Source organism: Patella vulgata, chromosome 8 (assembly GCF_932274485.2).
Source record: "Patella vulgata chromosome 8, xgPatVulg1.2, whole genome shotgun sequence".
Taxonomy (NCBI): domain Eukaryota; kingdom Metazoa; phylum Mollusca; class Gastropoda; family Patellidae; genus Patella; species Patella vulgata.
In genome coordinates, this window is record NC_065886.2 from 44,209,061 (window position 1) to 44,235,438 (window position 26,378).

Here is a 26,378-nt window from a genome sequence, read left to right on the forward strand (position 1 = left end):
TACAAAGCCATAACAACTTTAAAATTTCTCTAAAAGGGATATCTCTCCAAAATTAAATGTTTGAAAACAAGAAAGATATTTTAAATGTTTTTAAAAGTAGGACATTGATGGTAAATTAGGTAAGAACATCTTAAACATTTGAAAATATCATATGCTTTTGAAAATGTTATAATTGGGGTTTTGTGATAAGACTAAAAAACTATTACTTACCAGTTGAGCTCCCTCCTCTATGTTTTCTAATTCTTCTTCATTCTCTTCCATATTAACTACAAAACATTATAATAAAACTCATTCTCTTCCATATTAACTACAAAATATTATAATAAAATAAAACTTATTCTCTACAAACTATTATAATATAATAAAACTTATTCTCTTCCATACTAACTATATGTAATCATCAGTACAAATACTTTATCACAGCATATTATAATATGCTTGATATTAACCGATTTTGGTCTGAATCCATGAGTAATTGAAATGTAGATGTAAAAATTACCTGGTGGTAGAGCTATATCTTTCTTCATTAAAGCTGCTGCACACATTCCTCCCAGATATGCTAACTCTTTCTCAAGTTGTAGAATACTCTATAATATAATATATACAGTTATATTCCACCATCACTATATCTTTATATCATAGTAACATACACTAATCAAATTCCACATATATAATTTATAATAAAATAACATAACTGAAGCCATTTAATGAACTCTTATTATGACCATATTTTATTTGACAATGTGGTTCCATCATCAGGTCCTATTTGGTATCAGAATACTCAAAACTATGAATTCAATAAATGATAATCATGATGACCCTATTTCATTTTGCTATGTTTTTCCATAGTAAGTTCCTATCTATTTTATTTAAAATCCAATAGTCTAACCTCTTCTGGTTTAGCTGTCCACTCATATCCTATTACTGTACATTTAAACCCATAAAAACAAGCTTTTTCATCTTTAACATAATCAGAGGCAGTTTCCAATGAAAATAAAACTTCATTTCCTGTAAGAAAATATAAAACAATCAAATATGTCACTAATAATAAATCAAGGCATGCGACGGAATATCTAAAAACTGTAAAAATTGTCCATTTCTTTCTTTGGAGGGGAAACAACTTTCTCATTTCCATTTTCTGGCAAAATTTCTAATCAACTGAATAGGCCTATGTAGCTAATATGAGTTGATATTGTATGTTATATATATGTATTCATATGAAATAGTTTTTATATTTTTGCCCAATCAGATTTTGTCCTCTTGTACTTGTATATGGTTGTCCTTCGAGTTATGACCTAAAATGGGTTGACATTCACTAGTCACTGTATAGTGACCTTTTCAAGATAAACCAGCGGCTGCCAGGCAGGATACGCCCACATTTTCGAGAGATGGATAGAGAACAAGCTAAAAAGGAAGTGATTTTTCCTACAATCAAGGGCCATAATTCAGAAAATTACAATTCGATATGCACAAATATCGAAAGGAACCGAGATCTTTGGGTTATAAACTTACATTTCAAGTTTTAACAAAATCGGATAAAATTTGTGACCTCTATAGGGTCCACAACCTTGATATACCATATTTTTACGCTATTTGAGAAAGAGGGGCGGCCATTTTGTCTGTCAGTTTTGGGCCGATTTTCACAAAATTCGAACTCAGCCGTCCTTAGGGTGTAACGGTGATATAATAAAAGGTTTTTTTAAATCGGATAAAAATAATGACCTCTATAGGGTCCACAAGCTGAAAACGCGATTTTTCATAGAGTCAGGGCCATAATTCAGGAAGTTACGGTCCAATATGCGCGAATATTGAAAGCAACCAAGATCTTTGGGTTATAAACTTACATTTCAAGTTTCAACAAAATCGGATAAAAATTGTGACCTCTATAGGGTCCACAACCTTGATATTCCATATTTTTACGTTATTAGAGAACAAACGGTGACCATTTTGTCTGTCAATTTTTGGCTGATTTTCACAAAATTCGAACTCGGCTGTCCTTAGGGTGTAACGGTGATATAATAATACGTTTTTTTACATCGGATCAAAATTATGACCTCTATAGGGTCTATAAGCTAAAAACGCGATTTTTCGTACAATCAGAGGCCATAATTCAGGAAGTTACGGTCCGATATGCGGAATATCAAAGGGAACCAAGATCTTTGGGTTATAAACTTACATTTCAAGTTTCAACAAAATCGGATAAAAATTGTGACCTCTATAGGGTCCACAACCTTGATATACCATATTTTTAAGCTATTTGAGAACGAAGGGCGGCCATTTTGTCTGTCAGTTTTGGGCCGATTTTCACGAAATTCGAACTCGGTCGTCCTTAGGGTGTAACGGTGATATAATAATACATTTTTTTAAATCGGATAAAAATTATGACCTCTATAGGGTCCACAAGCTAAAAACGCGATTTTTCGTACAATCAGGGGCCATAATTCAGGAAGTTACAGTTCGATATGCGCGAATATCGAAAGGAACCAAGATCTTTGGGTTATAGACTTACATTTCAAGTTTCAAAAAAATCAGATAAAAATTGTGACCTCTATAGGGTCCAAAAGCTAAAAACGTGATTTTTCGTACAAACAGGGGCCATAATCCATGAAGGTTCGATCCGATACATGCCAATATCGAAAGCAGCTGAGATCTTTTGGGGATGAACCTAAATTTCAAGTTTCGTCAAAATCGGATAAGAATTGTGACCTGTAGAGAGTCCACAAACAATTGTGGACGGACGGACGGATGTCCAGACATATGGACGTCCGGACGGACAGGGGCGACGACAATATACATCCATATGAAAATGTGGACGTATAAAAACATATGTCTGAATACATTAAATGGCAGATCTTCTTTTCAATTTAGGTAATCACTACTGGAGTGTGACAACTTTAATCAATGTCCCGAGAAGACACTCTTTAAACAATATTTAATGAAGATCTTGATCCACAATTCTCCCAGTAACATCAAAATATACTTCAGCCCTACCGTGATGAATATTTCAAGAAATTTAATAAAACAGATGAAAATAATATCAAACCTGGTAATATAACAGATAGTTTGGGCCAGTTATTGTTGCCGTAAAATTTCTTGAGTAATGGCCAGTGTGTAATTTTTGGATTAATGTTTTCCATGCTACCATTTGATGATAGAAGTGTTGTATCTTGGTTACATGCTGGTACGTAGAGTTGTAGAGAATCTTCAGTTTGAGCTGTACCACATTGTGGATCAAACTCTATAGCTAACCATTTCACTGATGGTGGAAATTCAACCTATGATACAAAATATAAATAGTTAAAGATGTACTACTATCATTAAGAAATTAAAGCTGGACTCTAGGTAAACAAATTAAATTCATTTTTATTTGTTTAAATTGAAAGACGTAAAGCTGACATTAAGCATGTTCAGATGTGCTTATAAAATGACTTGATGACCCCCATAAAAATTCACATACTCTGGAAGCTATATCTTTTTTAACTGATCTTTGCATTGCAAGTTGAGGTTTGAATGGCTTTAAAATCATATATTATCCTAACACTGTCTTGCTTACAGTAAAGTGTAATACATTAAATTTTGTACCTGATCTAATATCAATCTGTCCGATAAAATCACATTTAACTGAAGGTACAGAACCTCAGCTTTATTTTTATGTGTTCACAGATCCTCAACTGTTTTCATAATGTGTCCTTTTTTTTTTTACAGTACTTTTAGACATTTTTTCGCATGACAAGCCTATAATCAAATCTCTAGACCAATGGATGGCTTTGATTTAAATGGATTTGAACACATGCGAGATTCTAAAATTAACAATAAAATGGATAATCAAGACTTTGTCTTGGTTGTCAAGTAATGTTTCTATGATAATAAACGATCTGCATCACATCTTCAAAGTTCAGTCATAACAATGCCCAGAATAAAGTAATTTGAATTAAATTTTCAATATATTCAATTTTCATTATCTGTTTTTCAACAATTACAACAAGAAAGGCCAGCTCTTCATCTAAATTTTGCATAATGCATCTTTAATCTACATCTACAGTGATTTATACACAAACCTTATAATTAGCCACAGAAGCAGGTTTATACGGGTGATCACTTTCAACAACAGCGTAATGTTGTGATGTAGTACATGAGCCTTGTTCTGTTATACTTGAATCAAATGTTGATGATGAGTTAATCATAGGATTAGCCATCTGTTTAGTTATAGCAGCTACAGCTGGTAAAACATCTTGTATTAAATATAATACTTGTACAGCTCCCTAAAACATAATAGATATTTATAAGTAATAAACAATTTTACACCAATCCATTCACTAGATTTAATAGTTTTCATACAATATCTGTTTGTCATCTCGGTTTATGAAGAGCCACCACCATCGACAGTGGAGTACTTGACTGAACATTCTGCAAATGAATATTATCTGAAAGGCGTCAAATGAATATCGAGGAAATCTTTCTTTGACCCAGTATATAACTGCATCATATCTGATTCAGCAGATATTTTTTAGAAAATATTTAATATAGGTTTTGGATCATCATAAGTACTGATTTGTCCTAGAAATTTGACTGCCAGTTGACAACCTTACTATTCATCTCCCCTATTATTTATAAATATATAAAATAATAAGATTAGTATTATAATTACCCTAGGATCTTGTGAAGCTACTGGACCAACATAAGCCAGAGCTAATGGTAATAATGATGAGAATAGATGTGATTTCCCCAATACTTCACTGACATCATCACCTGTAAATAGACAGTATATTAGAGTTTATTTCATCATTTAGTTATAAGTATAATAAGTATTATGTATACTAAGTTGAAGCTACAGTTGCGTGTTGGGAACCGCCCTGGCTCAACAATAAGGAGTTCGTGAGTTTGATCCTGGTGTCGTCTGGTGTCGTCTGGTCGGAGCAAGTTCCTCAGAATTCTCCAGTCTAGTTTCCTTTTGTCCTTGGTGCAGAAAGGGAGAAATGTCTAGTCATTCAGATGGCACAAAAATTGAGGTCCTGGATTAGCCTTGAAAATAGCATCTTCAACTAGATGTCATCTCATAATTTTGCAAAAGTTGTTCTAAGACTTAAAAGATTTACCTGCAAGACCTTGAGCTCTATGTAATAGATCTGTAGCTATAATACAGATGGCACCAGTAATATCAATGGCATTTTTACGAGCCTGTAACTCGGCTAAATTCTTGCTACTTTGTTGATGGCTTTCACCTTCTTGCGGAGCACTGCAAGTAAAACAAGTTTATTTTCTAGTTTTTTAATAATAACACTAAACATGCTACAATAATATTTGAAACAAGAACATGTTATTCATTCAAAGGAGGAACTTAACACTAAGGAATCCCAATCCACATATGGTGATGATTTCCGGTCAAATGATCACTACTATGGCTTTATTACCATTGATTTTTCCATTATCCACAACTTTACCGAACTACATGTAAAACACAATTGTTTGTTGTTAGTATCTTGATTTTGGTTGTCCAAAGATAAATTTTCTGGCAGTTATTTAGTACTTTATTAACTTATTATGACCAAGGTTCCATGTACCAATTCTTAGGACACACCACAGTTTTGAAGATTATAAAATGCATATTTGAATCATAGATTTTATTTCATTTTAAGTATGAAGTATGAAGTATATAATTCAGAAACAACTCATCAAACCCCAAAAAACATACACATACATGGTCTCTGGTATCGGAAGGCCATAAGGAACAGTCACATTCATCACTTTATTTTAAATACAGTAATAAAGTCATAACCAATCAAATTACCTATAGTATAATATCTGTGGAATTTGACCTCTCATGTGATTGCTACCATTACTACTTAAAGAACAGGCTGTAAAGGTGAAGGTTGTTCCATCAGAACATTTTACTTTAGTCTTTCCACCATCACCATTTAATGTTCGTGATCCACGATTCTTTAATTTTACAGCATATTTTACTCCTTCCTGTAATAAACAGTATCTTATAGACATCTGACATTATAAATATTTTCATTCTTATTCAAGGATCATTTGGAACTAATTAGATTCATTCTAAGTATCAAACTACAATAGCATAATTCTATGGATAACACCTACAATAATAGCATAATTCTATCGATGACAACTACAATAGCATACTTCTATGGATAACAACCAGTAATTAGATTTATTCTCAGCATCAAACTACAATACCAGCGTAATTGTTGAAATATCACAATGTATAGGTGTCAAAGTTATCAACAGAATAATTGTGTTTATAATTCACAGAAATAGATAAGCCTTATAGATGGAATATAGGGTTTAATACCTTGATAGGAACTGGTCTGTCAAATCTGATCTCGGCAATATCATTAACACAATCTTCTGGTGTATACGACCCTCGTACTGTTTCTACTGTATTCCATCTCTGTGTATGAGATAACTCTGCTCCTCGTATCTCTGGCTGCTGCTAGACACATCAAAATATGTTATTATTACTTTTAAATTCTAGACAGAAACTTGAAACCAGATGTAGCAGTGTCTAAATACTACAGATTCACCATATAATGATTATGATGAGACGTCTTGTTTCAGACAAAATTGATTAAGCAAAATTTTAAACAGAACATGTAGACCAAAAAAACAAAACACATAAAACCAGAAATGAATTAAGATTAAGGGAATGAAATGGAGTTTAATGCCAATACTTCAGCGATTTTGACACAAATCTATGGTCATTGTTATTTCCACCTTACCGATTTTGTCCAACTGTCAGCGGACATTTTACATGCATGTCAATATGTACAACGGTGGACCACACTTTCTGTCCCTTCTTAATGACTAGGCACTTTCCCTGTCAGCCCAGCAGCAAAAAATGAAATGAAATGAAATGGGTTTTGACATGCTACTGTTCTGCTCCAACTGGGCAAATGAAGACGGACATATGCCCTACAGTGTGCTATGAAGGAAATTTTGCCTGAAAAAATAGACAGCTGTCCTTGTCAGGCCATCCGTCCGAAACCATGCCGGAAAAAGCAGATGCATTTTCTCTGACAATACTGGGACCGAACCCGCGACTTCTAGACTAGCGAGTCAACGTCTTACTCACTTGGCCACCGTGGCTCCCCGGCAAATAATGAAATAAGGATCCAATATTATTTAGACTGTTGCACTGTTATAAGACTGCATTGTTGATAGGAAATTGGGTATTTTATACTTAAAATTCATCTGATAGAATATTTCTAGTTATATATACCTCATCTAATAATTCTACTTCATATGTATAATTTCCTCCACCACCATATACACATACACCAGCTATTAGAATTCCTGGTCTATCAACAGTAAAAGCTACAGCATCAGGACTACCATTACCAGTATTCCAAAATGGACTCTGGCTAGTTCTTGTAAAACGATTTGGTGTTACCAACAGTGGACGGGATGATGTAGTAAAATCAACCTGTATATAAACAATGCAACATAACTTTTTACAAATAGAAATAACAAGAATATATGTTAAATATAAATAACTTTACGAATATAGATAACTAGAATACGGGTTAAATAGAAATAACTTTAAAATTTGTTGAACAAAAATATCTAACACAAAATATACAAAAGTTTCTTAACAATGAAGGTAATTTCTTTAGCACCTGTACTGACCAATCCGGAAATGGCTTACACATACAATAAACATTATTTAATTCAGATCGAGTAAGACAATCTTGTGATTGAGGGAATTCAATTGACACTTCCAAAGTGTCCAATCGAATTTTCCGATGGAATCACAGCGTAATGCTGTTTCACGTTATTTCCACTATATGGGAATTAACAACAAAGTAAATATCTCACCATTTCTAGTCCTGTTGCGGTTGCAGCCAGTTCACTGATAATAGTTGATAGAAGAGCACATGTATTAGCCACAAGGGATTGTGGAAAATCAAAGACATCTTTGTTGAGTGTAAGACGAACAGGTAGTGTAACAATCAATAACAAACGATCTAAGACTTCTTTAAAAGAAATATGGCTGCCACCAGCAACACTATCAACCTACAAGAGAAGTTACATCATTAATACAAAAACAATATAGCTGGTGCTGAAAAAGGTAATGTTCAACATTGAGTGAGTGGAAACCCATGAATGCCTTTTTATCATGGAATTCTATACATTTAGGATCTTGATTATCTTGAAAACATATCTTTAATATCAGCATAAAATAAATGTAAATGTACTGCCATTCTAGGACTCATACCACTAGTTAATGTAGGATGTTTATGTATTTGTACCTCCATTCTATAACTCATGACTAACTAATATTGCTTCAGGAATATGGCTAATATAGGATGTTTATGTAAATGTACCCCATTCTATAACTCATACCACTAGCTAATATAGGATATTTATGTAAATGTACCTCCATTCTAAAACTCATATGACTAGCTAATATAGGATATTTATGCATCTCTCCCATTCTAGCAGCACTGTTAGTATTGTCATCCATACATAGCGAGTGACGTCTCAGTATTTCCTCGGCTTCTGGTTCACAGTTTATTGGCATGATATTTGTTAGTTTGATGGCTGGATGACACATTGCCTCCATAACTGCAGCAAGCAGACGTCCAACTCCTCCAGCATTAGGTAATGACTAGAATAAGATAAATATACAGTTGTAATGTAACATACAATCTTTTAATGTCTGTACATGCAACAATCATTTCGTTTTGGGGGGAAAATGTAGGTGTTCGTAAGTTATTGTTAGATTAATTGACTGACCCATTTAAGGAGTTTCAATTTCCAGTTGTATGAATGACTATCAAATACTACTTACTAGTATAACATGGGGAAACTGAATGTTTGTAATTCTGCGATAAAATACCACAGAGCTTTAGATCATTTTAATAAGAGAATTCCGAACAACTGGTAGTGGGGCGACGTCTTTAAACAATCATCATTCTACATGACATTACATTACTGATGTAGCTTTGTATTCACCTCCATTTGAAAATTCTACCAGACTTATATATTTTCCCATTTATACTCCCAGCACCCTTGTTTGTCAGCCTCAAAGTGGGTAGACTATATAGTTAATTACATGTTCTAAATATTCTGCTAACAAAGATTTTTACATCCAGTGGAAGAGTCAATGACAAGATTATCAAGTTCAGAAACTAGTAGAAACACTGATCACATTTGCTCGTTTAATGAATTTCTTCTTACCATGTCAGTTAATCGAGATAATTAGATTTCAATGTTAGGTTTATCACAACTATTTCTAGTTCTAGTATTACATACTCAATTTACTCAAGAGAGTGAAATATATATTATATGTAGGTACTGAGAAAATGAGTAAAAATAATATTAGATGTATTGATATATACTCGCAAAAACAAAAAGGTTAAGAAGTTTAATAAAGAAAAAAAAGCAAGAAGTAAAGATTATAAAACTTCTTTAGATCTAGCATTTACTCACAGTTACACTCTAAAATAGGCCATACAAATTATACATTTTTTAAAATCTTATTACCAGTAGACAAACCAGCTCTTTAATTTCCACATGTTCGCCTTCCAATATATTGAATTCATGACTAAAATTTAAGTAAATTCTTACTACCATCTGAGAAAGATGGACTTCAGTTCTCATATATTGGTCTTTCTTAGATTGTTTTGAAAATCAGTAGCCAGTTCAGTTTAAAAAAAATACTCTTTAGTTTCCGGTAATCCTTGGAAGTTTAAAAAGCTTTTTCTAAAATTATTTTGACAGATATGCGTAGAATTCAATTGGATCAACACTTCATAGTGTTCCCTTTATAGGGAATAATTCTAACATCAAGCAAAATTTAAATTTTTAACCACCGAAAGTACATTCATACAAACCTTATTAGAACCTTTTTTCTTTTTAAGCATCTATAAATTAAGGAAATATAATAAGATATGAAAGCTAAGTGATATTATTACAACAATTCTAAAAACAAGAAGCACATAAATCTAGAATAAATTAAAGTGACAATGGTCTAAATTCATTATCAATTCGTATACCGATCAAATTGATTAAATACAGATCTATATTTAGTTTTGTTTTTTTATACTTTCGATGGCCTACACTACATAAAGATCTGACCAGTTGTAGGGAAAGGTCGTGTCAGAGGTCGTACAAGCGGCTTTTGACCCTATGACGTCAGACATTGAATAATCAATCAACGTTGATGTTTCTAGTGGTTTACCCAGAGTTCCGTGCATCACACACCAAGAAGTCACTGTAACAGATGGTTTCATTGGCTAATCCCTCATGCTATCCAGAACACAGGTTATATAACAACTCTTCCAGATCCTAGTGTAGTAAAGACAAGTAAAATGAAATTTTGAAGTATAAAAAACGAAACGAAATAGGATCCGAGTTTTAATCAGATGGTATATCGATAGCAGCAAGAAGGCAGAGAAAACAACCAAAAGTCCAAAGAGTCTCAGATTCTGAGAAATATTGAAACCAGCGGCTGCCAGGCAGGATACGCCCACATTTTCGATATGCGCAAATATCGAAAGGAACCGAGATCTTTGTGTTATAAACTTACATTTCAAGTTTCAACAAAATCGGATTAAAATTGTGACCTCTATAGGGTCCACAGCCTTGATATACCATATTTTTACGCTATTTGAGAATGAAGGGCGGCCATTTTGTCTGTCAGTTTTGGGCCGATTTTCACCAAATTCGAACTGGGCCGTCCTTAGGGTGTAACGGTGATATAATAATACGTTTTTTTAAATCGAATAAAAATTATGACCTCTGTAGGGTCCACAAGCTAAAAACGCGATTTTTCGTACAACCAGGGACCATAATTCAGAAAGTTACGGTCCGATATGCGCAAATATCGAAAGGAACCGAGATCTTTGGGTTATAAACTTACATTTCAAGTTTCAACAAAATCAGATAAAAATTGTGACCTCTATAGGGTCCACAACCTTGATATACCATATTTTTACGCTATTTGAGAACGAACGGCGGCCATTTTGTCTGTCAATTTTGGGCCGATTTTCACGAAATTCGAATTCAGCCTTCCTTAGGGTGTAACGGTGATATAATAATATGGCTTTTTAAATCGGATAAAAATTATGACCTCTATATAGGGTCCACAAGCTAAAAACGCGATTTTGCCTACAATCAGGGGCCATAATTCAGGAAGTTACGGTCCAAAATGCACGAATATCGAAAGGAACCGAGATCTTTGGGTTATAAACTTACATTTCAATTTTCAACAAAATCAGATAAAAATTGTGACCTCTATAGGGTCCACAACCTTGATATACCAAATTTTTACGCTATTTGAGAACGAACGGCGGCCATTTTGTCTGTCAATTTTAGGCCGATTTTCACGAAATTCGAACTCAGCTGTCCGTAGGGTGTAACGGTGATATAATAATATGTTTTTTTAAATCGGATAAAAATTATGACCTCTATAGGGTCCACAAGCTAAAAACGTGATTTTTCGTACAATCAGGGGCCATAATTCAGGAAGTTACGGTCCGATATGCGCGAATATGGAAAGGAACCGAGATCTTTTCGTTATAAACTTACATTTCAAGTTTCAACAAAATCGGATAAAAATTGTGACCTCTATAGGGTCCACAAGCTAAAAACGTTTTTGTACTATTATTGCAAGAATGGTCAGCTCTATATCTAAATCTTACATAATGCATCTTTGAAAAAAAAAAAATATTAATATTGGTTAGAATTACATATATTAAAAATTACAAGAACCATTATCAATATAAGAATCATTAATATAAGAACATAATCGTGCTTTAAAATCGTGCATTAAAAATATATCTTATAAAATGAATGAAAATAAGAAGAAAACGGTATATGCTAATATATACACCAAAATTAAATCCAGTGGTTTTGTTACATAAAAGGTAATTTTTAATTATCATAAATAATAATTTTACACTAGCTCAATCATGTATCTAATCTGTCATACCAAAAAATAAAACCATTAAATACCGCGAACTTCAAAATTTCACCAAGATAATAATATAACTTATTTTGACAAAAGTCTTAAGAAAAACTCATTTACATATCAAAAATGAGTATTTGTTAAAACTCATATTGGAAATCACTAACAAAATTTTACGACTCGTGCAAGGTAGAATTGATAGGTATATGATGTATTGACCAATTCAAATCTGTTTTCAATACACACAATGTAACTGTAAAGTTAAATTATGGAAAATCGAAAAAATTATGTAGTTACCAACCACCAAAGATCTCGAGTGAAGGTTTTTGTGAATTAGTATTACCACGGTGCCAATGGATATCAAAACCAAATGTTGATTACAAAAAAAAACACTGACTTACATCTATAGCATTGCTATATACTCCAGCAAGCAATAACTATCTATTTCTAATTCTAGAAAAACTGACACAAGACTTACCGGTTCCGTGCGACATAATAAATCACATAAGCACCACCATTTTAAGGTTCCTGTTGGGTAAAATGCATGAAAACAGGAACTAAATGTTTTATGACATTCATTCAAGATGTCTTCTCTTTGCTCCTTAAATTCGGTCATTCCTTCAGGTTCGGTTAAAAAGACTTCAAATTTGGTGGGATTTATTTCTTCTGCCAGGATTCTCTTTAAAACATCTCTAGCATTTCCAATCTTCTCAGCTAGTTCTGTTGTTTCCATGGAATTCTTTTTTTTACTTACTATAGGTTGAAATAAATACAATAATTAATGATAAACATAATATAACACATGAACAACCTAATTAACTTTATAAAGATTGAATGATAACACGCAACTGGTTCTTGCACACCCGAAAACATCGCGCCTGTATAACCAGTACATGATTGGTTGAAAAATGTATTTTTTAGCCAATCAAACAGCTTTCACCCAATTTATAGCAGTGGAATTATCAAACATTATATCAATTGGCTCCTGCCGTTTTAACAAGGTTTTCTAACTGAAGGGGAAGTACTCCACGGAATTTTATTGAAAATTGTGGAAATCAAGAAAAGTCTTTCTTTTACTTTGGTGAGCAGACTAACTGAATTTCTAATTAAACTAAACAGCCGATGATAATTTTGGTTTCTAGAATGTCACCAAAATATTAACAATCAAGGAACGTAACTTTGGCAATTATTGTCAAAACTATTTAATCTTAATTGTTGTGTTCAAAAGAAATTGTGAAAAAACAGACAAACCGACTCAAATATGAGGCCATATATCTGCAAGAATTATTCTTCTTTGAAATTTTAGGCAATAATATTTATATTAATAAAGAATAATTACCTCCATCTGAATATATTTCATTGACATATATCTTGAGTAATCGTAGAGAAGCTCGACAGATATAAACCAATCTTTGTAGATCATGTACAGCAGCTGTATGACTGGCACCCTTTAAATTTTCTATATCACTTACAGCTGTATGGAACACATTCCAAGCCCAATCTAATAATCTCAATAATGAATCAAAACACGTCTACAAAACACAATAAAATAAATAAACATATGTAGATATATTGTGACTACTTTATTCCAAAAGAAATTAGGTCTTATTTAGCAGTAAGTATCTTTTATTAAAATATTTTATTTTTTTGTCAATTCCAGACACTGGTTTCTACACTGCTGATAGTTTTTTTAATTCTGGTCTTAAGCATTAGTCTTGGGAGCCAAGGTGGTTCTGTGAGTTAGGTAGTGCCTCACTAACCAGGAGGTCCAAGGTTCGATCATAGTGTTGGTGGGTTTCCCCTTGTCCGTGGTACAAGATGGAGGGTCTAACAATAGTCATTCGGAAGGGACAAAAAACTGTAGACAGTAAAATAACGAAACATAGGCGGAAATCTACTGTCAGAGCAAAATTTTACTCATAGCACACAGTGGGATGTTTAACCCCAATTCATTGTATATGATTTTTATTGCTATTTTCTATGACTATCAGTTTAGTTCTTAATACAAAATGTTTAAAATTGAAAGTAGAAAGAATGATACTTACTGGTGACACAGAATGAGAGAAATCTTCACTAAGTATATGAGCTGGTTCAATATGTTCTGTTCTTCTTATAACACTTGGACCATCACGAGAAGGTAATCTGTAATATTTATATTTACTAATCTCCAATTAACCAGGTTTTTTTAATACCAAAACTAACATTTAGAACTTCTCAGTTAATATTTAATAATATATTGTATAATTAATAGATTTGACAATTAGTATTAAAATAACAGGAATTTATAAGTTTATCAAAGTGGGAATGGGACTTTAATTGTTGGTTATGGAGGGGGGGGGGTCCATCAATAGCTTGAAAAAGTGGAGATGTATCATGGTCAAGCAACGCATTTCTATTTTATATCACTGAAAAACAGTGGCATCAACGAAAAAATAGCTCAAGAAAAACAACATTACTTATTTGCTATAAGTTTATATAAATAATTGGTACGACAAATGTACCCATAAAACAAACCTGTATAAAATTTGTGGAATCTGGCCAGCGTTTACATCTGTACCATTATTAGATTTATTAGAACCTTTAAATTTAAATACAACTCTGAAATAAAAACAATATTGTATTTTTAAAAGAATATTTATAGGAATAAAGTTGATATCTCAAGTTTTATAGAAATATTTATAATAGACAGACATAGGATTTTAATGTCCACTAAATCCAACCTGGTTACATTTTAACCATCATTATGGTAAATCCATCCTTATTTCATTCTTTTGATTTCATGCAGTGAGAGGTAATTAAAAAACGTAGAGATAACACACAAGGCCATGTGGAGGCCACAGTGGCTAAGGATCGATCCCAGTATTGGTCAAGTGGTGCAGGATGGAGATCCTGGCATGAAATAGTGTGTAGTTATTCGGATGTGACAAAAACAAATCAGGTTCCATGTACACCATTGACAGCACATTAATGATCAAATGATAGTTTGAAATCAAAATAAGAGAACGTCGTAGGGCTGCTGATGGTGTAAAAGTACTTACTGATCTTCTGTAGTGACCGTTGACTGACCACTAGAACCACAATCACTACTAGGACCTGATATTCTAGCCCATGCTACATACCATACATTAGCTTGTATTAATATAGGTTCATCAAATAACACAGCATACTTCTCTCTGTAATATAGTCACATTTCAAAAATTCAAAAATGATAATATCATTTATATCTAAGACATTAATCCTTTTAAAAACTTGTTCAAACTATTGCACCATTTAAATATTCATAACTGTAAAACTTACCTTGGACCACATTCATATGGCAATTCTTCTGTTTCTGCTAATTGTTCTCCATCTATTTCATTTTCACCTCCATCAACACCAAGTTCAAATAACTATAATAATATACAAACTTTAGTCAATGATGTTATCCTAAACTATGTTAAATAAAGTAATGTTTGATCATAGAGAAAGTAAGTATCTGGATCCTATACTGATTTACACTCCATCTAGCCTCACGATCCACATGATAGTGATTCACAATGTCTTTCACAAAAATAAATTGAGACTGAAAAAAAACTTGTTTGGGCCTTAGATGTGCTTTAATATAACTTGCTTATAATTAACCTTACCTTAATTCTGCCAAAATATTCTCCTCTACCCCCAAATAATCCGAGTCCACCTATTAATACATCTGTATCACACATAAACCTTATAGCTTCTATAGAATGACCTGAATAACCCCAACCTCCACCATGACCTGATCAAACAAAACAAAACACAATTCATTCGTTGTATAATATCTTCAGGAAGATGGGAAACGCAACTAGAGTGTTGGGTATTATCCTATATGACTTGCAGTTTTATTTTTCCTTCTTCATTAGCATGGTTAGTGAAGAACAGTAGGATATTCAACACATTTCATTTCATATATTATTACGAAATAATGTATGTGTCAAAAATAATATGAAATTAAAAGAGAAATCATTAAAGATACAAATATGGATGATGTTGCTGAAATTCAAACTTACTTTCAAAACGATTAAGGACAGAGAAATCTTCTTTAGAATAAACTTTGGTGGTTGTCAGTTTTTCTTTTGTTTCTTCAGCAACTTGAATATTGAGCTGTCGTGCAATAGTTAGAGTATCCAAACAACCTACAAAAAATAGTTACATAGATACAATATGTATATAAGGCAATGCATGGGCATCATACAACTTGTACTATAATATGGTAACCTGTCCCTTGGATGGTAACTTATAGCCCGTTCAGTTTATACTTAAACTAGTCCAAAATCACTGGCGATTTAAGACACGATAGTGCTGCATTCACACATACTATAATCCAAACCAGTTTAACTATTTTGAACTTGTCGGTTAAAGGTCAGAGTTAATTACACATGGCCAGGAAGATAGCTTACCCAAAACAAGCTGTTCAGGTGGCCAAAACAAGAAAGCTTTGACAAAAAACCTTTTTGCAGACAGGTAGATCTGTGGTTTTTAACCTGGTCTATTTGCCCCAAATTTACATTCGGATGTGCAACTTAATGTGGTTTTAGTAGTTTTACAATCTGCATGGGATTTTAAACCAGTTTAACTTGCACGTCTGAACGGGCTATTATCTATATATATACCTATATACCTAACATAGGGTAGTTTTCATTTCATTGAATTTCAGTGCTAAGGATTCATGTGCATGCATGCCAATGTTGGGGGATCTTTATCAGGCTACCAATGGTATACATGGGATCTCAAATTTACCTTCCATCCGAAAAACTAGACATACTTTCCTTGTCAACCCCACAGAGTGCCACCCCTGGTAAAAATCCTAAAGAATCTATATGGCCCATGCTAGGAACCGATTTCATGACATTCTAGTCGAGAAACGAGGCCCTGTATGACAGGATAAGCTTGGTATAATGTGACATAAGTTAGTATTAGTATACCTAGTATATGTAAAGCACAATGTGAGCGGGAGGCTTTACATCCCATTCTGGTTGGTACAGCTAATTCTGGTGAAAATATATGACAATATCCTGGATCTATCAATCGTAGATCTCGAGCATCAGTTGATAAAACATTATAACATTGTAATTCTTGGGTTGCTGATGAATATCTTAAATTAGAAAGAAACTTTGTAATCTGTCATGACATGTGAATTTAGGCCATACAACAATAAAATATTCAGTTTCTCGGACAATCCTTCTAAAAAAACAGACACAGGAAGGGGGTTTTCATTTTGTTAAATTTATCAGCACTAAATATGACCGAATTCAGTGATTTTTTTACACATCACACTCACAATATATTTGTGCTAAAACAAACCCTGTTAATTTTATGTTATTTTAAAAGCAGTTTGGATCAATATCATAAGAATTGTCCAAGAGTCAAGACTTGATGTTAGTTATAACTACAGGTGTTTAGCAATCAAAATAACATTATCTCTACAGTACAATACTAGTTTTATTAATATACTACTTACCCCCACAATACATCATAGACTGGATCTAAACAAACAGCTTGTTGACTTAAATCAACTTGTTCATTTCCACTAAAACTATAAAATATCAAATAACGTATTATTCACTTGACAGAAAGTTTCCTTACAACATGCAATAATATCCTCCTTAAGATGTGAGCACATCCAACGTTTCTGAATCAACCGGGCTAAAGAGGGCCAGCATACACAATGCAGTGTGCTATGTAGAAATTTTTGCCTTGACACTTGTGCTAAGGCCTACTCTTAGTTTGACTTCCAACTATCAGGGGATCTTGACATAATGCCAATTGTATATCTGGGACCACAGTTTTCCATCCATCTGAACAACTAGGACCCAGATTCCTTCGTCCTGCATCAAAGACGAGGAGGAAACCAGGCTGGAAAATTCTGAGAAACTTTTTCTGATGACACCAGGATCGAACTTGGGACCTATTAATCAGTAAGCCAGCACCATACTCACAGCAACTGTAGATGGTTGAAATAACCTTATGAACCCTCCAACAAATGAGTAATATTGCATACCTTTTACACCCACCATCAACTTTACTTATCATTAAACATTTCATCAAACCAGCATGGTCTTCTCCTTTTGGGATCAATCCTTTAAAATATATAAAACAATATTAATACAATAATATCAGGAGTTATATAGCACATGATTACTACACTTAATTCCTAATGTGTTTTCAAGTATTTCCCCTGTTAGTCACATTAAACTATTTTGAAAAGATGAGTTTTCAATGTTGGTTGGCAGATCATTGAAATTACACAAAATGTCAATCGTATGTTTCTTTGGTGTGTACTATACATGTACACGTTTCCACACAAGAGTGAATTTTCTTAACAATATTTTTACTTTATGTAATGGATAGGGTACGTTGATGACAAGACTAGAGAATTGGTTTCAAATCAAAAGGTTTCTTCCTTAAATTCAAATTGTGCCGTCTCTATATATACTGTATTTTATAGTTTACAGCATTGATGCACTATAATTTACAACATGAATACATCTGAGGAAAAAAAAGTGACAAAAATTAAGTCAAAAATAATGGACAGTTTTAGGGTAATAATCATTTCTCAATAATTTTTAGGCTTTTTTATCGACTTGCCAAATCGATTTGAATTTAGTGGAGATGTCATGTGACAGTATAGTCGATTTCAAAGTACTTTGGCGAGTTCGTTAAATGCTCCGATTAGCTGTAAACAATTATTGTGGCTGGACACAGTTGAAAAAAAACACGTGATCACCCGATCAAATCGTCAAATCGCACCCTGAAGTGATTTGGCGATTTGATGTAATCGCTTCGGAAATCGGTGTCGATAAATTCGTTGATTAGGGTAACCAATTTGAATTAGATGGACATTAAAGATAAAAATTTGATTGAATGCAAATCACCTTGGCTAATCAGTGGTCGATAAAAACGCCTTTTGTTAAATCATTAACTGAAATGTTTGCATTAAAACATCCCAACCCCTTTCCTTCTTACATACCTATACATGTAGAACTAGCAAATACATTAGATTTAGATAATGTATGGGCGTTAATTAACGATTCATCAATCCTCATAAATGTCTGATCACCACTGGCACCAACCCATGTAGCACGTCGACCACATCTAGCACCTGGGAAAAATAAGTTGAGATAATAGAAATTTTTGTCACATTCTATACATTCAAAAATTGACAGACATCATAAAATGGCAGATACAGCAATCCAAACTGCAGAAGAATAGCTTTTCTAACAGCATTTTTATTTTGGTAGATTTCAAAACATTTTGAAATTCATTTGTTTCCATGGAGAGAAAAGGTTAAATTTTCCAAACACAACTTTGCATTGATTTTCATTTAAACTTTTCAATCTGTATCTCACATGCATTTATCTTTCAAAAATGGATGACATTTGTAGCTGATTTACACCAAAATCTTATTTCCAAAAAAAAATTTTGACCGGACAGCATACACCGGTGTGAACCCCCATTTTCTTTCCCAACCGGATATCATGGTTTGATTAGTTGAAAATAAAAGGTGTTCTTACCAACAGCAGATATTGGTGCAGGTAGGGTATTAAAAGGTGAAGTGGCATAAGCTTTATTTTTTACATATTCACTCCTCACTCGACCTATGGCTCCCTTCTAGACAAAATAAAGTCTCAAGGCAATGAAAACATGATTAAGAAATTCAGTGAATAACGGAAGGGAAATATAATCAAACTGTCACTAAGGCCATATCAAAAAAACACTCTGGTTCTCAGATGATCCTGCGTCTAAAAATAGTCTCATTAATTACATCTTGTAAAATATTTTATTCTGGTTAAAGGAAGTACCTGTACCCTGAATGAATCGACAAATGTGCCATAGGTTCAAAATTATGAAGTATGCAATCGAATAAATGTCGTTGGCTGTCAAACATGATACTGGTTAATAATACATTAATCAAACATACATTATGCAAGAGCTAAATCTGCCTATTACAGGTCTTTCTTTAGGCCTCAAATGTTATCTAAATTATTAATTAGACATTAATTAATTTATCCAGACTTATCGAGACTTTGTTTTTTATCGCACCAACTTTACTAATGATGATCGAGGATGAAGATACTAGTTAATAATATAATTGTACGAGTACTTACGGGATAATTACCACATGTATAGACTTCTCCACTAGATAATAATATAACTGTATGTGTACTACCAGCAGCTATCTGTGTAGCAGGTAGAGGTAATTGTAGTTTATTTGGTGTTCCTCTGTAATACCAACACATAACTCATCATAGAGGCACATCATATAATTAAAGTACTTTTGATGTTAACAAAATAATTTTAAGGATAAATGATAAAGACAAACACATCATATATTTAGTAAATGAATCTCAATTGAAAGATTGTAAAAATAAACTGGTTTTCAACTTTTAGGGAGCAGGAGCTGGTCCTCAAGTGCTACTCATTTTGTTGTTTTTCTTGGTGACAAAGCTCTTCAAAAAAAGCCTGAGACTCTGCCAATTTAAGTATGATCAACATAAAATTGGCATGCTTATTCTTTGGATAAATGCACATCGATTGACAAGTTTTGATTTTTGGTACGACATTACAATTACAAGATGGCAGTATTGATGTCATGCAGTTCCTGGTCCATATAGTAGTATTGTACTTGTTTCTTAAAAATAGCCAGATTGGCTATGGTGTAAATTAAAACTAACTAATTATGAAATCACAGTTTAAGTGCCAAAATCACATTTTTCCTCCACTCTTCCCAAATAGAAATATCCTCATCATTTGGATTATTTATCTTGCTCTTCCCCGGCCTTTTCACTGAGATCAGGCCTTATTTGTACTGTTACAGGGATTCTTCCTACCTTCTACCCAGGGTTATTCGACTCTACCTTGGAATTTTATATCTATACTAATATTTGTAACTGTCAGTTGTCTGTCTGTTCAGGGTTGGAAGCTACACTAGGGCTGTCCCGAGCATGAAATTTGGTCTGTAGGTGTAGCTTGGGCCGGGTGTAATATAGGCCTGGGGGCGATGGACTACCACTTTCGGTTTTAAAGTTATGCTACTTCTAGTTTATGGCTATACCCGTGCTATGCCGGGCCAACCGCTAGTATTATATAATTTGTAAGTAAAAATAATCATCAATTATACCTGACTGTCATATCTCCTAACCCTAGTTGTCCAGATGAATTATTACCAAATGTATAAACATCTCCATTCTGTAGTAATAGCACTGTAGATATACATAACACAAATATAAATACAAATACTGGTCTGAATACTCTAGAAATAGACTTTAAAATACTTTAATTTATTTGTGGAGGGTAGAATATAAGTCTGAAGTGATTTATGAAAGAAGTTTAACTCAAAGCTATATACTTTAAACATATAGAAGAGTAATAAAGTTAGAATAAACAATGAAAGAAAATGGCTAAAATAACCAATAAATAAAGGTTGCCAGACAATTAAACAGAATGTATATACGACATAAGAGTTTAAAGTCCTACTTTTCTGCATCTACAAGGCAACTACAGGGATAATGAGGAAAAGTTTGCCCGGACAGAATTCCACTAGTCAAGAGTTCTTTTATGTGCTCGCCAAGGTGTACACAGGACTTTGTTTTTTCGTGCCATCTGAACGACTAGGCTCTGTCCTTGTAAGGTCCTCCATCCTACATAATTGACAAGGGAGGACCACACTGGAGAATCCTGAGAAAATTTCACGGCCAACGTCGGGATCAAACCCTGGGCCTCCAAATTAGTGGGCCAGCACCTTACTCACTGAGTCACTGCGGATACTGGCAATTAAGCAATTAAACAAATCGCTGCACTGTCCTACCAACCTATATAGTTTTCGTGTGTTAACAATGAATTGTAGATGTACATACAGACAGCCAAGATTACAACAATATACAACCACAGTATAATATAAGTTTATATGATGTAGACCACAATATACTACCACAGTATAATATAAGATTATAAAACTATAATAATACCTGTATGATGTAGACCACAAGCTATCTGTGTTACAGGTATTTCACCATTATCAACTGTTATTTCAGCAGGTGGTAAACTTACTAATTTAGTATATTCTGTATCCTGATCCGCTCCTCCATCTATACAGAGAAAAATGGCATTAATTACAGTCTGTTTGCGATTAAAATATAATCAATTCTAAAGTCTTCTAATGGGCCTCTTTTTAATCATATTCATCTACAGTTGATATTTTGGTTTCATGTTAAATAATCAATTTGAACACATTGTAGCATGTATTAAGTCATACAGAATTAGATATTGTCCTATAAGTGCAGGATCTGTGATTTTAATTACATCATACATATTTTTCTACTTTTCAATTTGACAATGTTTCTATTACACAGATACTGTAAAATACCTTTTTGACGTTTTTCTCTAGCTAGTTTTTGTTGAGCTCTTCTTAATTCTACTTTTTGTTCCCATCGTCTACCCATTTGTTCTATTGGTCTAGCAGCATGACGTCCTAAAAAATATTTCATAATGTTTGTGCTTAAATATCAATTTTTAGATCCCTCTTTGCCCATACAATTAATTAATAATATTTCACTTACACAAACCCGGCAGAGATTACACAGAGGCAACTCTTTTCCTTATAACATACAATCGACAGATCAAACTCAGTCATGACAAATAAAAGATCCAGAGCACAACATTTTTTTAACAAATGGTCTCCGAACCTGTGGCTTGACAGAACCTGTGGCTTGACAAAGTAGAAGTCATGCAAGATCTTCTTAAATAGGTAGACAACAAAATGTAAACCCAAAGTTCTTCTGCCACATTTCTTTTTATCAACAAAATAAAAACAGAATAAAAATGTTTTCTTTCAAGTTTTTTTTTGTTTTTAAATTTCTAATTATCTCAATGTTTCAGATTAAATATATATTTCTGGAAATGTACACTTATGATAAGCCAGGAATACAAATTATTTTGTCCTCACCAATGATTATATCAAGCGGTAACAGCTCTTTATCTTTAGAAAAAACTTCCAGTAAGCCTCTTTCATCCAGTTCTTCTAATTCTAGTTTTTCTCCAGCACAGACCCGACAAGCTCCACAATCTGAACAACCAGAGTCTCCTGAACCACAGCCACATGGCCTTAAAGTATACAAAACAAATATCTATATATATATATACAAAACAATATATATATATATCCATATACATAGAACAATATAGGATAATAATTATCATTTCAAATTTGGGCTACAAAACAGATTGTAGGGGAGATAACTCTTCCATTACCTATTGTCTCCCCTTAGACCACAAAATGCTCATCAAGATGTGATAATTTGTTTCTAACCTTTCCAACCCAGTATACCCGAGCATATACTAATAAAAATTAAGGTATACAAAGTTAACATAAATTAAACAGACATAGCACAAAACCAAATAACAAGGTTTTCACAGATATATAAATAATAGCATCATCATAAAGTCCCAGTTTCTAATTAACAGTAAAATGAGTTGTTTTGAGTTGAAAGCTATGAATACTTACATTCCTGGGTTTTTATCAGCTCGTCCACTATTAACACAACTAACACCATAACCAGTACATTCACCACAAACACTACATACCATACATTGATCATGTTTCCAATGATGTTTACCTAGAAAACAACATAACTATACTAATATAATCTATTTACATACTAACACTACAGCTTGCACATTGTATAATGGTGCTTTTGTTAATGTTCATAAAATCTTATCAATCAATTTTTCTATGTTCAATGCTCAATCAGTAATCTACATAATAAATATAATATAGCCATCTCTGTGAGCCTGTTCTTGTTCAGTTAATAAACTGTTAATTTTAATAATCATAACCACTCATAACATACCCAGAAGATGAAATGCTTCACACAAAAAATGGGGGAGTTATTCTTTACTGACCATTGAAAAGAACACTGATTACCATCCGATATATTTGGCATTAACAGGTTTTATTGTTTTCATTGCTTGCAAATCTCAGTCAGTGTATATTTTATTATAAGTTAATTTACAGGTCAAGTTAATTTACAGGTCAATCTCTATATGGAATATGTTGTTTAATATGTAGTCAATAAAACAACTATCATTTACTAGCAGATGACCTGGTGCTGCACGGGTTGAAACTAGTATAACTCCAAACCCCCGATCCAAGCTACCCCTACTTTCAGCCTCGGGACACCCCTGCTGCAACCGCCAACCCTGAACAAACAGACAAACAACAGTCACAAATATTAACCTACCTGCTGGACAAAGATTATCTTCAGCATCATTATCTTCTTCCTCTTCAGCCATTGTTACATTCTGACTCGCTGAAAAAAATTCTTACATTGAGTTACGATTTATGACCAGCAAGAATACGTAAGTTGGTAAAAACTTAATTGGTGTGAATCGACTATACAGTTTCATAAGGGATGCCCATCCAACAGTGTTTAGTGTCTTTAAACATGTAAACTGAACGCTTGTGAAAAATATCAAGTCGTTGAAATTTTGATAATTGGGTAAGTCTATGGTTTATTTTCAGTATAGTATTTTCTCAGTGCAGATTATAAAATATTCAAACAAAACTGTCTAAAGAGGTCTTAATATATTTTCAAACATTCTTAATGGATTAATGCAGTACAGCATCCTATAATATTATGGATCACATATGTCAACACATTTTTAACAATAAATGAACTGTCAATTCCTAATCTGCCAAGTGCAGAAAATTTTTCTCTATAAAATGGTGGGAAAATATTCGTCTAAACGAGTCCCATGACGTGTTTCACATTACAAGAATATAGTAATACTTACGTATAGCTTCTCTTGAAGCACCAGGTGTATAATCTCTTCCGCACTGACCTTTATTATTAATACCAAATGTATAAATTTGTCCTTTATTCGTTAGTGCCACTGCATGGGCCTTACCTAACGCTATCTGGGTGATGAAGACATCTTTAAGCTCTGAAACATGTCCTGAAACAAAACCACACCAAAATATATATTTCATACTTTAATTATGATAGACTGGCCAACCTTGTGACTTTTCTCTGGGTTCTCTCGACTGCACGGGCGAATTATTAAAATAAATTATACCATAGTCCCAAAATGACCGGTTTTGTGTCAAGGAGATGTTAAACCCCATTTATCTCTCTCTTCAACTATATCATTCGTAACAGGAAAGCAAATGGAATTCTTTGGATGGCTGAACAATATAATCAAGGGAGGTAATTCATCAATAATTCAATTTCAAATGGAAATAAATGCTAACAATTTCTTCAATAAACTTTCAATTTTTGATTGCATCCAATCAATATCTAAAACACATCAGAGAGTATTTGTAAATATAGATAAATTCTACTACTGAATAATCTGTTGATTTTTAATGTTCATTACTCGATACAGAAAAATCAGTAAAAATTAAGCTGAATTTAATAGGGGTATATAAGCTATCGATGTCTGTACAATCAATTGTGTTATTAAAAAGGAGAGCCGGTTAGCACTCCCCTTGACAAGGACGGAATGGACCTTCATGGTCTTTATAACACATATGGCATGTCCTCCTACTTCGAGGGCACCTTATTTTTTTTTAGACTTATTTTTTTTATTTGTAAATAATTTTACGACAATGTGGTGATTTCAATTTTCATGTAAATACATAATACATGATATAAAATCATGGCAAACATACATAGTCCAAATTCAGAAAATGTTCAAAGCTTGGAGAGAGAAAAAAAAAAAATGTCTGCCACATGGAATCCAGTAGTGACAGTTTGTAAAATATTCGGATTTTGTTACATGTAATTTCTTTTCAACACTGTCCATGTAATGTCCAGACTAAAAATATAGTTACTCTTCATGTGAACAGTCTGTAAATTGATTGAACACAATCATGAGAGAAGATTTATAAATGAATATACCTGTACTATGATCACAATGTGTTGTATCTTTACCAAACATATAAACTTCTCCTTCTTTACTAATAACGGCACTACTACCTGTATTACAAGCTGAATATACAATAGTCTTAGATTCTAACTTTATCATCTTTTTAGGTTTTACTGCTTTAGGTGCTTTTCTTCCTTTTGCTGTAATTTCAAAAATAAATTTATATTGCTACTGAAAAAAAAATATTCAATTAACAGAAATATATCTGAAAAATATTTCAACTAGTTTTTAGTTCTTACATGTAGCTGTCTTCATAAAAAAAAAGTCTCATGAACAATTTTTAATATGAAATTTAAAAACCTAAAAATGTGGAACTAAGAGCAGTTTTGAAATTATTTTCCCCCCAAGAAATTTTAATAGGAGTTCCCGAAGGACAAAAGTTCAAATAGATGTTGCCTTATTTAAAGATAAATTTCCTCTCAGTAGAGCCTAAATACTGTAAAATATATTCGAAGTACCAAGAACAATATATTTGTTGCTAAAAACAATATATCCTGCAAGTTATACA

The 26,378-nt window shown here is 33.1% G+C and overlaps 1 protein-coding gene and 1 non-coding gene across 2 annotated transcripts in view; one reads left to right on the forward strand and one right to left on the reverse strand.

The window, feature by feature from the left end:
• Nucleotides 1–266: 266 nt before the first annotated feature.
• Nucleotides 267–26,378, reverse strand: part of LOC126830393 (E3 ubiquitin-protein ligase MYCBP2) — a 36,187-nt gene continuing 10,075 nt past the window's right edge. Inside the window, exons 14-48 of the mRNA XM_050560777.2 lie at nucleotides 25,843–26,010; nucleotides 24,737–24,898; nucleotides 24,184–24,252; nucleotides 23,448–23,559; nucleotides 22,890–23,047; nucleotides 22,311–22,415; nucleotides 21,913–22,032; nucleotides 21,066–21,147; nucleotides 20,053–20,167; nucleotides 19,459–19,555; nucleotides 18,915–19,046; nucleotides 17,946–18,024; nucleotides 17,406–17,480; nucleotides 16,870–17,039; nucleotides 15,955–16,080; nucleotides 15,556–15,683; nucleotides 15,227–15,318; nucleotides 14,968–15,102; nucleotides 14,444–14,527; nucleotides 13,975–14,071; nucleotides 13,269–13,461; nucleotides 12,408–12,682; nucleotides 9,855–9,884; nucleotides 8,396–8,626; nucleotides 7,834–8,031; nucleotides 7,238–7,441; nucleotides 6,311–6,451; nucleotides 5,789–5,967; nucleotides 5,097–5,236; nucleotides 4,649–4,749; nucleotides 4,059–4,262; nucleotides 3,044–3,275; nucleotides 890–1,008; nucleotides 500–587; nucleotides 267–307 (exon numbers count right to left, since the gene is read on the reverse strand). Coding sequence (XP_050416734.1) covers nucleotides 267–307; nucleotides 500–587; nucleotides 890–1,008; nucleotides 3,044–3,275; nucleotides 4,059–4,262; nucleotides 4,649–4,749; nucleotides 5,097–5,236; nucleotides 5,789–5,967; nucleotides 6,311–6,451; nucleotides 7,238–7,441; nucleotides 7,834–8,031; nucleotides 8,396–8,626; nucleotides 9,855–9,884; nucleotides 12,408–12,682; nucleotides 13,269–13,461; nucleotides 13,975–14,071; nucleotides 14,444–14,527; nucleotides 14,968–15,102; nucleotides 15,227–15,318; nucleotides 15,556–15,683; nucleotides 15,955–16,080; nucleotides 16,870–17,039; nucleotides 17,406–17,480; nucleotides 17,946–18,024; nucleotides 18,915–19,046; nucleotides 19,459–19,555; nucleotides 20,053–20,167; nucleotides 21,066–21,147; nucleotides 21,913–22,032; nucleotides 22,311–22,415; nucleotides 22,890–23,047; nucleotides 23,448–23,559; nucleotides 24,184–24,252; nucleotides 24,737–24,898; nucleotides 25,843–26,010 — 4,682 coding nt within the window. The remainder of the gene's footprint in view (nucleotides 308–499; nucleotides 588–889; nucleotides 1,009–3,043; nucleotides 3,276–4,058; nucleotides 4,263–4,648; nucleotides 4,750–5,096; nucleotides 5,237–5,788; nucleotides 5,968–6,310; nucleotides 6,452–7,237; nucleotides 7,442–7,833; nucleotides 8,032–8,395; nucleotides 8,627–9,854; nucleotides 9,885–12,407; nucleotides 12,683–13,268; nucleotides 13,462–13,974; nucleotides 14,072–14,443; nucleotides 14,528–14,967; nucleotides 15,103–15,226; nucleotides 15,319–15,555; nucleotides 15,684–15,954; nucleotides 16,081–16,869; nucleotides 17,040–17,405; nucleotides 17,481–17,945; nucleotides 18,025–18,914; nucleotides 19,047–19,458; nucleotides 19,556–20,052; nucleotides 20,168–21,065; nucleotides 21,148–21,912; nucleotides 22,033–22,310; nucleotides 22,416–22,889; nucleotides 23,048–23,447; nucleotides 23,560–24,183; nucleotides 24,253–24,736; nucleotides 24,899–25,842; nucleotides 26,011–26,378) is intronic.
• Nucleotides 25,396–25,513, forward strand: LOC126831191 (U6atac minor spliceosomal RNA). Its single transcript, XR_007684169.1, has one exon. It is a non-coding gene; the product is annotated as a U6atac minor spliceosomal RNA (small nuclear RNA).